This window comes from Ambystoma mexicanum, chromosome 3q (assembly GCF_040938575.1).
Source record: "Ambystoma mexicanum isolate Mex_15411 chromosome 3q, UKY_AmexF1_1, whole genome shotgun sequence".
Taxonomy (NCBI): domain Eukaryota; kingdom Metazoa; phylum Chordata; class Amphibia; order Caudata; family Ambystomatidae; genus Ambystoma; species Ambystoma mexicanum.
In genome coordinates, this window is record NC_090926.1 from 1,168,452,216 (window position 1) to 1,168,465,180 (window position 12,965).

At 46.6% G+C, this 12,965-nt stretch overlaps 1 protein-coding gene across 1 annotated transcript in view; it reads left to right on the plus strand.

Annotated features, from left to right (window-relative positions):
• Positions 1-12,965, plus strand: part of LOC138447709 (uncharacterized) — a 145,733-nt gene that overhangs the window by 79,063 nt on the left and 53,705 nt on the right. Inside the window, exons 2-3 of the mRNA XM_069604005.1 lie at positions 7,311-7,368; positions 10,161-10,297. Of these exons, the coding sequence (XP_069460106.1) occupies positions 7,311-7,368; positions 10,161-10,297 (195 nt within the window). The remainder of the gene's footprint in view (positions 1-7,310; positions 7,369-10,160; positions 10,298-12,965) is intronic.

The following is a 12,965-nucleotide window of genomic DNA, read 5'->3' on the forward strand; positions in this document are numbered from 1 at the left end:
CTCCCTTCATGTACTCTTTGCTCTTCTTCCAACCTTAGCATATTCTGCCTGTACTGTTCATAGGCTGCGTATTGTGTGCGAATGAGCGGTATTCCTTGCTCTTCACGATAAAGCTGTTCTCGCCTCAGCCTATCCTTTCTTTTTGTTCTCTCGTCCCTTATTTCCTTAACCTTCCCTTTTTCCTTTCTTCGTGTCTCATCAGACTTCTCTCTCGGTCTCACATCATCACTTCCTTTACTTTATCATCACTTCTACTGTACGTGGGTGACTCGTATGTGGGGTTGCTATACCCCATGGCTGCCTCGAGTTCTCTTAGCGGGTATAGTCCCTCTGGCTTACTTCCCTCGATCGCTGGTGGGGCTGGTGGCGCGGTAGGTGTCTCACCCCCCTCTGTGCATACATTTAATATCCAGTCTGTAGGTGGTTCTTCTTCCTCCTTCGTTTGTTCGAACATCTTCCACAGTTCTAGAACAGTGAGGTGTTTCTCTAATTTTTTACCTGTGTATGTAGCATGCAGGTAAGTCGTTATGTGTTGTAAGATGGCTTTGGATAGGGAACGATTCTGTGACCACGGCATAAACAACATGTGGGCTGTACCCTTAACCCACTCAGTGCTGTACTTTTTAAGCTTGGGTGCATGTTTGGGCAACTGCTTACATAAATGGGCAAGTGGGGTAATCTCCTCCATCTTAAATTTCGTTATCAACAATATTTTATGCACTTTCGACACATCCACCCGTATGAGAGAGCACCAAATACGCAAGCTCCAATCCAATCCTTTCCGCCAAAATTCTAAATCGTCAATTTACTTAAGAACAACAATCCATTGGCGATTCCCTCTTAGTTACAGAATCGCGTAAAACCCAAACTTCAATTCAAACAATCAATGATACAGTTCTTTACATTTGACAAATAACAGAACACGCATGACAGACACTTGATAGACTAGACGGACACAAGCTGGACACACATATACCTGCCTTCTAATCAATACCCCGACTTGGAGTTTAAACGAACCCCCTTAGTGCCGTCACCATAGTCTAATTGTCCCCCATTATGTGGGCTCTGAGTTCACGTTTCTTCTGACCACTACATTAAAGCGCAGGAACAAGGTGAATCCTCTTACTTTTTTATTTTAGGTGTCCTTCCTGGTATCCTCCGTTTTTTCTCGGGCGCCCTCCCGGTAACCGCTATTTTTCTCTCGGGTGCCCTCCCGGTAACCGCTATTTTTCTCTCGGGTGCCCTCCCAGTAACCACTATTTCTCTCTGTTATACTCGAGTCATTAACCCCTTATATATATATATATACAGTCTTCTCTACTTCTGACTATTTTATTTTTCTCCGCCACCCTCCGTTACCTTCCCCTTACTTGTTCTAATGCCTACAAGACATTTGCCAAAGTAATGAGTTTATTGTTTCACTCACCACTGGCATCTTTTCCTCTCTGGAACCTCGGGGTCACCGCCCCTTCTTTCCAGCCTCTTGCGGCCTTTTCGTCCAATTGGCTGCCCGTGGGAATGAGAAGGGTTATGTTCTGTAAGGCAGGTTCCTTCAGACCCACTGCAGATTTTCGAGTTATTCTATCATTGTCCACGGGAAGCTTCTCAGTCTACTCAGCCGAATGGCGAAAGGACTTGTGATATTGCCGAAGGCCTAGAGTTACTTTGTGCCGTCGGTCTATGTGTGTCTAAGTATTAATTAATCAATAGTTGATGGTCGAAACTATCCTCTGCTACCAAGTGTACAAGAGAGGCAGAGTGTCCTCTGATGGGCCCATAGGTCAGAGCTCACCTTCTAGTACCTGTAAGACAAGATAGCTGCACCAAGTGATGAATGGAGGTGCAGGATTCACTTACTCCAACACAATTCAATAAGGACAACTCAATAGTTTGGCAAAGGGAAGTCTGTTTAATGACAAGTACCAAAAATGGGGAAACAAATGGGAATCGGCAGTGATGCGATCGCCTATCTCGCTTCAACTGCCAACAACTTCATACAAACTGTAACATTTATACTAAAAACTCGTCATCATTGACGTCTAATTCTACACGTTCGTCATGCAATGTTATTGGTTGGAAAAGGTAACTTAAGCATAGGTGCTATATCTGTATATGGTAACAGAGCATGCGGATTGGATAACTCTTATCGGGTGGGCGTCTACGCCCATCCCTCTACATCACATGTGATGGACGTCACTACAAGTACGATGTACTATTGGTTCTACTATCTATAGGACCCTAGATTACTTGGTCCATTTTGATTGGGTAGGTTACACCCCTAGACATAAATCTCCACTTTAATTAGCAGCATGCGGAATGGACACCCAGGTGCCTAGTGCCCCAAGATTCACCCTGCCTCCTTACCATCAATCAGTGCTTTAGGGCTATGTGTCAATTAGTTGGCTGGGTATGGCCTTGAAACTGTAGCCTCTTATCTGGAGAAGTTGTGGCATCCGTGGTTCTGGGTGACATCAGACACTGGTAACTCTTCGCGCTTGGCTAGTCACGTGTCTGTTCACCGTGAATCTGCTTCAATTCTCTTCTTTTCGAGTATTTGATTCTCCTTCGGCCTTGTCACCTGCCTGGGCCCCCCTTATCTTGACCCTCACGGGGCAGGCTGGTATGCTCTGAAGTTTCGATTCTTCAGATTTGCCGCTCTCCTCCCTTCCTTAGGTTGACCTCGAATTCCCAGGCGTGAGCTGCCTCTTTGCTGAGTTTCGATTCCGCTCTTCCTTCTGGCTTTAGAAGGAATATGAAACATGGCCCGGAAGGCCTCTGGCCGCCTGGGCATACTTCTGCTTACAAAATGGAATCGCACTTGTATAGTGTGCTTTATTGAGGTAGATATATGGTTGATGCTTGCCGCTCAATTCTTCTACTAAGTATTTCAAGCAGTACCGTTTTCTTAGCTTCTTGCGTTCCAAGCCTATTTACACGTGTTAGCTGGTTGGATACTTCCATCTTGTTTTACAGCGATGTTTCCTTACGTTTCAACATCGTCTCCTCTTCTGCGTCCATTACATCTGTTTTCATAGCTACTCGCACTGGCGTGTGATCTTTGGTTGTCGTTTTCGTTCATCCGTGAGTCTGTCCGGACCCGTGTGTCATTACCACTTGCCATCCATTAGGGCTCTTTGGGTCTCTTCGTGGACAGTCTGTAGATACTCTTCAGTTCGTGTCAGCTGCTGGTACGGTTGTCTAAGCGATGCCCATTCATCCCATGGTTGTCTGGTTGTGGGTGCTTCAACAGGTATTGCTCTTCTAATGTGCACTGGGCAGAGTCCAAGTGCAGCTCTCCGTTGGTTCATCTGCTCCTCATATGTCACATACCATTGCGAGTACGTTCCTGCTACCTCGAAATGGGGGGCAGGGGTGCAGGCCATGTTTGGGACCTCCTCTACAGGTTGTTATAGGAAGGGTGTCTAGTCTCAAGTGATTGGCTGTTATACCGCATTCTCCTAATATGGTTGTCACTGGTCCACCCGCTGAGTACCACTCCCAGGGGGACATCGGGTAGCGGCCTCACCTCCCTGGTCTCATAGGAAGGGGCTTCACCCTTCAAAGCAGTGACGATACCCTGGGATTTATCACAATACTCAGAAGCTAGACTCTCACCCCCAACCTAGATATTGTCGCTGATTTCTACATCCAGGGAATAAGATTACCCCTCCTTGAAAAATGGAGCAAAGCTACACCTGCTGAAGCAACTTACATTTGATCTGTTCCTTAGCAAAATTTGCCATGCAGTTAAAAGGATCATATTCAAAAATACTAATCTGCCTTCAGAGTGCACTGCTGCGCATAACTGGCCTCTATTAAATGCCTCTACGCCCTCAACAATGCTGACACTGGCCTCTGAAATTTTGGCAGCTCCTCATCTGTCTGAACATATTGAGGACACCGGCTGTCCTCAATATGCTCACCTATGGCCATTGACGAGAAAGCCCTACATCGGTTTGCATGAATCTGTCCAATAGCTAGCAGGTACTTTAGATGGGTCCTTCCTCTCCCTTCCTCTGTCCATCACCACAGAGTCTGTCAGGCTTTTACTTTCTCCCTAATGACCTGTAATCTTACAGAGACCCTCACGGACCTTGCGCGCCTCCTCCTCCTAACCAACCATAAGACATGAGAAAACATCCAGTAGATTGGTTGCTTTTATCGTTTCAATCTGTCAAGAGCTAGGACCCATTTTAAGTATTCCTCCGAGAAGAACAATTAGTACAGGCTTTCGCTCTCTCCTGTATTCATTACTGCTCTGGGTCAACATTGAGCTGTCTAAAAAGAAATTGTCTTAACTTAAATTTGTGCAAAATAGAACTATCCATGTCATTTTTGGCCTCAGGGACCCATACAAAACTTGTTCTAATTTCTGTGATGATATATTTCCTGTCGAGTACCAGATCGAAGCTAGAGTGATTAGCCTTGTCCAGGAATGGAGTTACGGAAGAGCCCTTTCTTGCTGAACTCATTTTGTTATGTTTCCTGTGACTATCAGAACCTGGCAATCTGGAGCAGATGCGAAGCCAGCGGTTGTTAGTGCACCCACAAATCTTCAAAGGATGCCGGCATTATGCTGTGGAATGCAATCTTTAAGAGTTGTTAGCAGTTTTGAATCGTAGATAGACTTGCGTGAGATTGTACTTAATTTCCTTATTTTCTGGTTGTCCTGGCCTAATGTCGACATGTGTCCTGTTAGGCAGAATCCTGTGCAGTTCCCTTAGGGAGCACTACAGAAGATTAAGACTACAGGTATATGCAAGAAAATCCCCTTTGGTATCAGTCCGTATCACAAAGATTTGGTTGGTAGCTGTGCCTAAGCAGTCAGATTTATCTCAAGAGGGAGATGAGCAGTATTCAGGGTTTACACAATAGGACTACAGTACTATGGACCAAGGAAACACTGACCAAAGCTTGGTATCAAAAAGAATATATATCTATATTTATTTTACACACTCTGATGTTCACACACAAATCACTATTATTAAAACAAGTTAAATCAGTCAAGAAAAGTATACACAACTCCCTATTTAAATTGTAGACACGTTTGAGCAAGAGTGAAAACCGAGCAAAACAGCACAGTGAAAACCAAGCAGAAATGGCACTCTAACAATTTCTCAAAAGGGAGGGAAAGGAAAAGTTATACAGGTTTAGACTCTTTAACACACCAGCAACACTTCCCAAGTAGATTGTGAACAAGTTTAGGCAAGGCAGTACTTTAGCATATACAATACTGAGGTGAAAACCGAGCAAAACGGCACCTCACAAGTTTAAAAAGAGGGAAGGAAATGGTGGTTATAAGAGTTAGATGCACCAACACATTTCTAGGTGAGAATCAATCTAGAGAGGGCAGTTGTAACAGATTTAGCCAGAGTCAATAGGTCTGTGCCAGTGTCAATGGTACAAGGCAATGTGCCCAGGATCAAAATGTTCTAGTAGCTGCAGTCAAGTCTTTGTTTAACGATTAGAAAAGGTGGTTGCAGAGGGTGAAAGACAATGTTAGACGAGAGGAGTGGCCAACCCAGTAGGTAAGTAAAGGATTTAAAACACCTTTAGCGAAACCCAACGAAAAGGGAGGCCTGGCGGAACAATGTACCTTTAAAGTAGAAGAGGCTCCTGCGGTGGTGGTAGTTCCTGGCAGTTCCTGCAGTTCGGGAGATCCAGCAGAGGAGGAGAGGCTCTCGAGTTACTGCACTGCCCAGGGATGAAACCAGCCGTGGTGCTGCCAAACGAATAAAAGGTACGCTCGTTTAAATCGCAGTCCGGGTGGACGGGTGCCTGGCTATCCGGTCTCCTATTGCTTGGCACTGGTGATTCGACAAGGGCAGGTCCGGGAAGGCGATTGGCGAACTGGTTGGCCCCACCAGCTCAAGGGAAGAAGACTCTTTCCAAGGAAGATCTTCTCAAGTCGTTGGAGAAAAGTGGTGAGGATCTGCAGCAGGGCTTCACCGGTGTTTCAGTCGTTGCAGATGTCTTCAGCTTCTCTCCTCTTCGGTTTCTTAGTTCAAGTGGCGACGTCTTGTCCTCCAGTCCTCAGGACCCTGCTTTTATTCAGCAAGACCCCCATTCATGCAGCTTAGCTGTCACTCACACAGTGGGGTGGGGTGGCTCTCCTGGCGGGAGAACCCCCCCTGCCTATCAGGGCAGAGTGCGACTTGGGTTGCGTAAGCAACCCTGTCCGGGGTGCCTATTCCCCCTCCCATACATCCTGTCTACCCCATACTCAGTGGCGCAGAGAGGAGGGCTTCTGTGCAGAAGCCTGCCAAAAGGACGAACAAAGGATCCCCGACCTGGGATAGGATTATAGAGAAAGACACGAGAAAGAAATATTATCAAAGATCTGGCAATAAAAACCTACCGGAGTAAAGTTAATATCAAAATAAACCGGCGGTATGTTAGAGGCTGTCAGTAAAAGTGGTAGCCTCGAACAATGGGAAAATCCCATAGGGAAATATTCACGGTCAAATATTTATGGTAGTTACCACTGCCACCAGCCAGAAACCTTTGAGAGAGGGACTGTACGGTACCCCCTCGAAAATGAACGTTAGGGAAAAACTATTAACCCTTCCCAGTACTTCCATAGGAAGATGGGTTGTACTGGTTTAGTTCATAAGAATTGACTAGTAAAGTCAATGGGGACTTTACATGTCATGGGAGACAGTAGTCAGTCCCAGGGTATGGAGTCTATGTTTGGGGGTCACTATGACACCCCTGTGGTACGGCACAGAGGGTGCTGTGTACCACACATGTTAAAAAGATGATTCCTATGAGGGTGAGAAAACCCCATAGACCAGAAACACACAAAATAGCCTAAAACACACACTAGAAATCTGTCTGGGGAAAAAAGGGTCTTACTCTTAGCAGGAGAAAAAAATAAACCCTTCAAATCCAGCAAAGCTGCTGGGGGACTCCATAGGTAAGGGAAATTAGCCTTAGAAGAGAATTCTCCGTAACATGTCCTAATGTTTTATTGTACTGTTTTTAAGTCTTGTTGCATTGGTTTATTGGGAATGAATGTGGGCATATATGTTAGTGCTTTGCATGGCACTTTATAAATATTAAGAACAAGAGCAGCGAAAGCTATTTCTTTTGGTGGCCCTTAGACACAGAAAACCACCAACCACAGACAGTTCACTTTGTTTTGTAAGATACATAGTCAATATATACATATATTGGATAAACTGTAAAAACTAGAGAGGATGAGGGAAGCCTGGGCAAGTACTCAGCATCCTTATGCTTCCTCATCTTCCTCGTGCCCTTTGCCTCGTCCTACCCCTGCCCTAAATCAGAAATCTGCTCGTGTCTTGCAGGCCTTTATGAGGTGGAAACTTCCGGAGCGCTTTCTACAGTCGCCATATGGAATTCAAGGTAAGAACTGGTGCAATGTCGTCGCCACAACAACTGAAGTGCCTTCCGGAGACAGTCCTTCAAAGGGGGACTGAAATGAAACGAAATTAAAGGTGACAAAATGGCTTCCAGCCCTCCATTTTATATTAGGAGGCAGTAGGAGGGAACAAAGGATCAGGCAGAAGGCGCATGGGCACAACAGGCAAAGTAGGCAGGTTAATGTTAAAGGTATTTATACCGCTCACCATCACCAATGAAATTGGTCCTCAGGCGGATCTGTAAGCGAGAAGGTGGGTGGGTTAGTAAGGTGAAGAGGGAGTAGGATAGTGAGAGAGAAGTGGTGTCCTGTTGGCAGCTTCAGTTTGGTATACACTGTTAGCTGAGCTTTGGTGCGAGTATCGGATCGATGCAAGTCCTCGTGAGCTGTTGGTGCGGCTTGTTTGTTTGTTGTTGCGGTGTGGTGAAGTATGTGCGGTTTGCTGTGCGAGGGTTAGGTGTGTAGGTTTTTGTATGATGTATGCAGACATTTTAAGAATTTTTTGGTTAGTGGGTTATATGCCTCGCAGCTGACCTTTGCAATTTAGCTAAGTGTCTAGATTTTGGAATTCTGTAGAGTGGGGGAGAGGCCCAGGTTTCACAATACATTAGGTTTTCCCAATACATTAGACAGAGATGAATGATATACCTATACTTGAGAGTCCTGTATAGTGGGAGAAAGGCCTAGGTTCTGCAGTGATTGGCTTTTAACATACAACAGACAAAGCTGGAGGCTACACCTAGATTTGAGAGTCCTGCAGAGTGGATGCGACGCAGGCTAATGTACACAGTTCCAACTAGATGTGGCACTTGCTAACATTCACAAATATATCCAGATGCGACGCAGGCTAATGTACACAGTTCCAACTAGATGTGGCACTTGCTAACATTCACAAATATATCCAGATGCGACGCAGGCTAATGTACACAGTTCCAACTAGATGTGGGACTTGCTAACATTCACAAATATATCCAGATGTGACGCAGGCTAATGTACACAGTTCCAACTAGATGTGGCACTTGCTAACATTCACAAATATATCCAGATGCGACACAGGCTAATGTACACAGTTCCAACTAGATGTGGCACTTGCTAACATTCACAAATATATCCAGATGCGACGCAGGCTAATGTACACAGTTCCAACTAGATGTGGGACTTGCTAACATTCACAAATATATCCAGATGTGACGCAGGCTAATGTACACAGTTCCAACTAGATGTGGGACTTGCTAACATTCACAAATCTATCTCGATGCGACGCAGGCTAATGTTCACAGTTCTATCTAAGTGTTAGAGAGCATAAGAGAGGAAAGGGACAGGCAGGTAGAGAAACGAAGAGCGCGGTGCATGGCGGAGACGAGCAAACAAGTGAAAGGGCAAGTGGGTGAATGGTGGCTCTGGTAACACAACAGCAGTGAACACAGGGGAGAGATTAAGAATACAAGCTGAGGCGCAGAGGGGGGGGTAATAAAAAGCAAGGATTGCTTGGCAAAGGAGGGGTGGAAACAATGGTGTTACATCGTAGATGGACTAGATAAAAGAACATGAAATTATCAACATTATTGGATTTTGAGAAACACGAAGGGGGACTGTGAGAAGAGACGACTATAGAGGCAATGGTGCGTGAGGGGTATTGATATTTTATTTGTATCGCGCTCATACTCAAGTGTTTCAGAGCGCGACGAGGTAAGGAAGGGGAACAAGGGAGAACAAAAACAACGATCTTACTAGGCCCAGTGACATTGAGAACACGCAAGTGCAGGGCAGAAGGAAATGGGGGGAAGTGCAAGGGAGGGGAGGATGTGGAAAGTGCTAGGCAAAAATAAAAAAGGTAAATAAAACATAAATAAATAACAAAGGCAACAAACCGTGGTAGTGCAGCCAGCAAGCAGCAAGTGCAAGGAATAAGTCAACAGACAGGGTGTGTTTGAATAAGTGCAGAAAAAGAAAAAGGGTGAGGGGGGACTGTAGGATTACAGATACAGACCCAGTGCAAGGGATTGCCAGGAGGCAGTGCAGATGGGTGGCATAGTGAGCAGGTACCTCGGCCCTAAAGACAGAGGTGGACCAGGTGCACAATGCCAATACGGAACAGAAGTCTGTATTGGCTTGAGAGAAAGGGAAACCGATTGACTCACTACCACTCAGTAATTTCCTGTAATCTGGAAGTGTAGACTCCACCACCACGCCCCTTTACAGTCATATAGAGTGTTTCCAAGTCAAACATTCATAAGCAAAGCCCAACCTTCTGGCTTTGTGGGGGTGGCAGAAAGAGCAATGCCATGAGAGGACAGAAGCATCACTGCACTCACCCGGCACCCCCACTGCTTAGGTGCTTTTCAGCGTCCACTGTCTTATACATGCCACATGACATATATATAATTGGCCATCTGTAAACCAAATCTATGTAGCGGTAACTTTAAACCAAAACTAGTATTAAGTCTAAGTGCCTTCTGTGAGCCAAAACTATGCATCCTCACATGGTGCAGCTAAAGCACCACATATAAAATAAAACTAATGGTAAAGCTAAAAACCCAACATTGTAGCCAGAAGTAACGATGGTGCTGAAACTCAACCTATGTCCCAAGATGAATAGTGGCGCACAAGCGCAAGCTGTGAGCCAAACCTAAGGGTCGCGGTGTACTCAAATAATGGTGAGCAAGAACTGAGCCAAATCTTAGCCACCTAAGGACACAATGGAATCCCTCGTGCTGCAAAGGTAGGTTTTCCTCACTAGTAATGAGCCAAAGCTAAAAATACATTTCCATTGCAGGTGAATTGGAGGGCACGCCCTTCGGCCGGCTCCCCTTCCGGGATATGGTGAAGGATAAGAAGAGCACAGAAAGCAAGCCCATCAGCAGTGCAGCTCTGCTGACTGCATCTTGGCCACCCCCAAATGCTGTCACTAAGGTAAGATGTGTGCATAGAGAGTGGGAAGTGAGCCATGCCTCAAGGGGCAAGGATTTCAAAGATGTTGAGAGAACCGTCACCACTGACGCCATATTCCAGTCCTCAAATTTCCTTTTACAAACAGTTGATCTAAATCTAACATCACAGCCCAACTCTTTAACATCTGTAAGGAACTGGCCAATTCTTCTGCAGTCTTCACCTCTTCTGTTCCCTCCAAGGCACTCTGCATGGCTCTGGCTTCTCATTTCCCCACTAAAACTCAGGACATCCTGTCCTCTCCCTCCTCTTCCTCTCCCTCTACTTCTCCTGGCCCCTCTCTGACCGCCTCTCCCGCCCCTCCTCCTTTCCCCTCTTTCCTCTTTCTCTCTGACCACTCCTGACAATGTTTCTAGACAAGTCTGATTTATGAAGTGTCATCCAAGCAGCTGCTCCCCTGCTCCTCTAAAACCATCAATTGACAGCATTGACAGCCTCGCTGCAGCCTTGGCCAATTTAAACAATCACTCTTTTGCCACTGGAACTTCCCCCTCCCCCTCAAGCACTCTCTTGTGCACCCCTTCTTAAAAAAGCCTTCTCCCGATCTTTCCTGTCTGGCAAACTAGCGCCTGATCTCTATCACCACTTTGCTGAGGAAACTCCTGGAAAGGCTTGCTATCTCCCAGCTTACTCTCCACACTGAATCTGTTGGTTGTCTCCTAGACCATCAGTCTGGTGTCAGAGCAGCCAGAGGCACGGACACTGCTCTCCTGAACACATGTGAAGATCGGCTCTCTAATCTTGATTGTAGCCTTCCATCTGTCCTGGTCTTCATCCTCCTTGATCTTTCCTCTGCTTTTGACACAGTCAATCATGCCATCCTAATCAATCATCTCCGTGAGAACCTGGGCATCACGGATCAGGCCCTGGAGTGTTTGGCCTCCTTCCTCTAGGACTGACTCTCCCAGGTCCAACTTGGGTCCTTTCTCTCCACCACCTCTCATTCCACATGTGGTGTTCCCCAGGGCTCTATCATCTCACCCTGGCTCTTCAATGTCTACTTGGCCCCTTTGGCCCACCTTATTTCTACCTTCTCCTCTAACTTTCAGTGTTAATGCAGATGACACTCAGCTCTACTACAGGCTCCGCTCAGCCTCCTCTCTATCGCTTATTCCTGAATGTTTATCCGTAATTCAGGAATGGTGCCCCTCCAATGATCTCTGCCTTAATGCCAGTAAGACTGAGATCCTTCTCATTGGGACCCCTGCTCCCGCTTTCCCTCTCTCTCTGGCTGCCCTTCTTGGATCCTCTTCCTTCACCTTCCTACAAGGCAAAAAACGTTGGTGTCATCTTCAACTCCCCTCTCACTATCTCTCCACCAGCTGCACCTCCTCAGAGGTATTCTTCCTTTTCTCACTTTCCCCCAGAAGCTCACTGTCTCCAGAGCTCTGGTTCTCTCTAGGCTGGACTAGTGAAACAGCCTCTTTCTCAATCTGCCTTCCTCTACTCACCGCCCTCTGCAACTAATCCAGAACAGGACTGCAAGACCTATCCTTGGCCTCAAGTCCAGGGGCTGTATCTCTCCACTGCACCCGGTGGCTGCAAGGATCAAGTTCAAGACCCTCTGCATCATCCACAAAACTTTCTGGGGCCAGAGCCCTCCCTACATCCAACTCTCTCTTCCTAAACACCTTCCTTCTCGAGCCCTTCGCTCAGCCACCTCCAACTCTGAGGGTCAGACGCTTCTCCAGGCAGAGAGTGGGGAGTAGATCTATCTACTCTGCAGGTGCCTCCCTCTGGAATGGCCTCCCTGTTCCTCTCAAACATGTGCCGGACCACCTGAAGTTCCGGAAGCAGCTCAAGTTTTTACTTTTCTCCTCTGCTTCCCCTCTCTCTCTCTCCCCCCTGCTGACTGACCTGTCCTCTGCGTTGACTGGTTGCCTGGCTACCCTCTAAGTGTCACTGGTGCCAGGCTCCCCATGACCAGTAGCCCCTGCACTGCCTCTGGCCCGACTGCACACTTAGGAGATGTATCTGGAATCCTACAGCCCCCTGCCTCCTTGCACTTATCCAGAGCTGCGCTGCCATGGCTGCACTTACTCAGAGCATTGCTTGCCTGACTGCACTTTGCTCCTCCCCACGCCTTGGCACTTCGCCTGCCACCCACCCCCCGCTCTTTTACATATCACACTTGCACGATCTGAATGACAAAAGGCCTAGTAAGATAGTTTGTTTTGTCCTCCCCTTGTCTTCCCACACCTAGAAACACTTGTGTACAGGCGGGTTATAAATTAATTATCATATCAATCAATGCTACAACTCCCAGAATTCATGAAGGTTAATGGAAATCCAGGAGTTGGTTCATGGTTTTCTGGTGACTTGTAGTCACCTGGTGTTCCACAATGTTCACCTGGTGAGGAGAGAAGGGTGTCTGTGATATTGGACTGGTCTTAGAGTGAGCACTGGCCTATGGGTAAGAACACTTAGGAGTGGAGTGACACATGGTCTGTCGCATCTCTGGGAAAGGAACGCTGTGTCTGAACAGTGAAAGGAAAGGGACAAAAGGTTAATCGGCTATGGGCCAGGTTCTCACACTCCGAGAGGACTGTAGAATCGGGCACATGAAGAGAAACTCTGCAGTGAAAGGCACATCAAAAGGCAGGATTTTAACATGAAGGTGGAAAGGAATTCC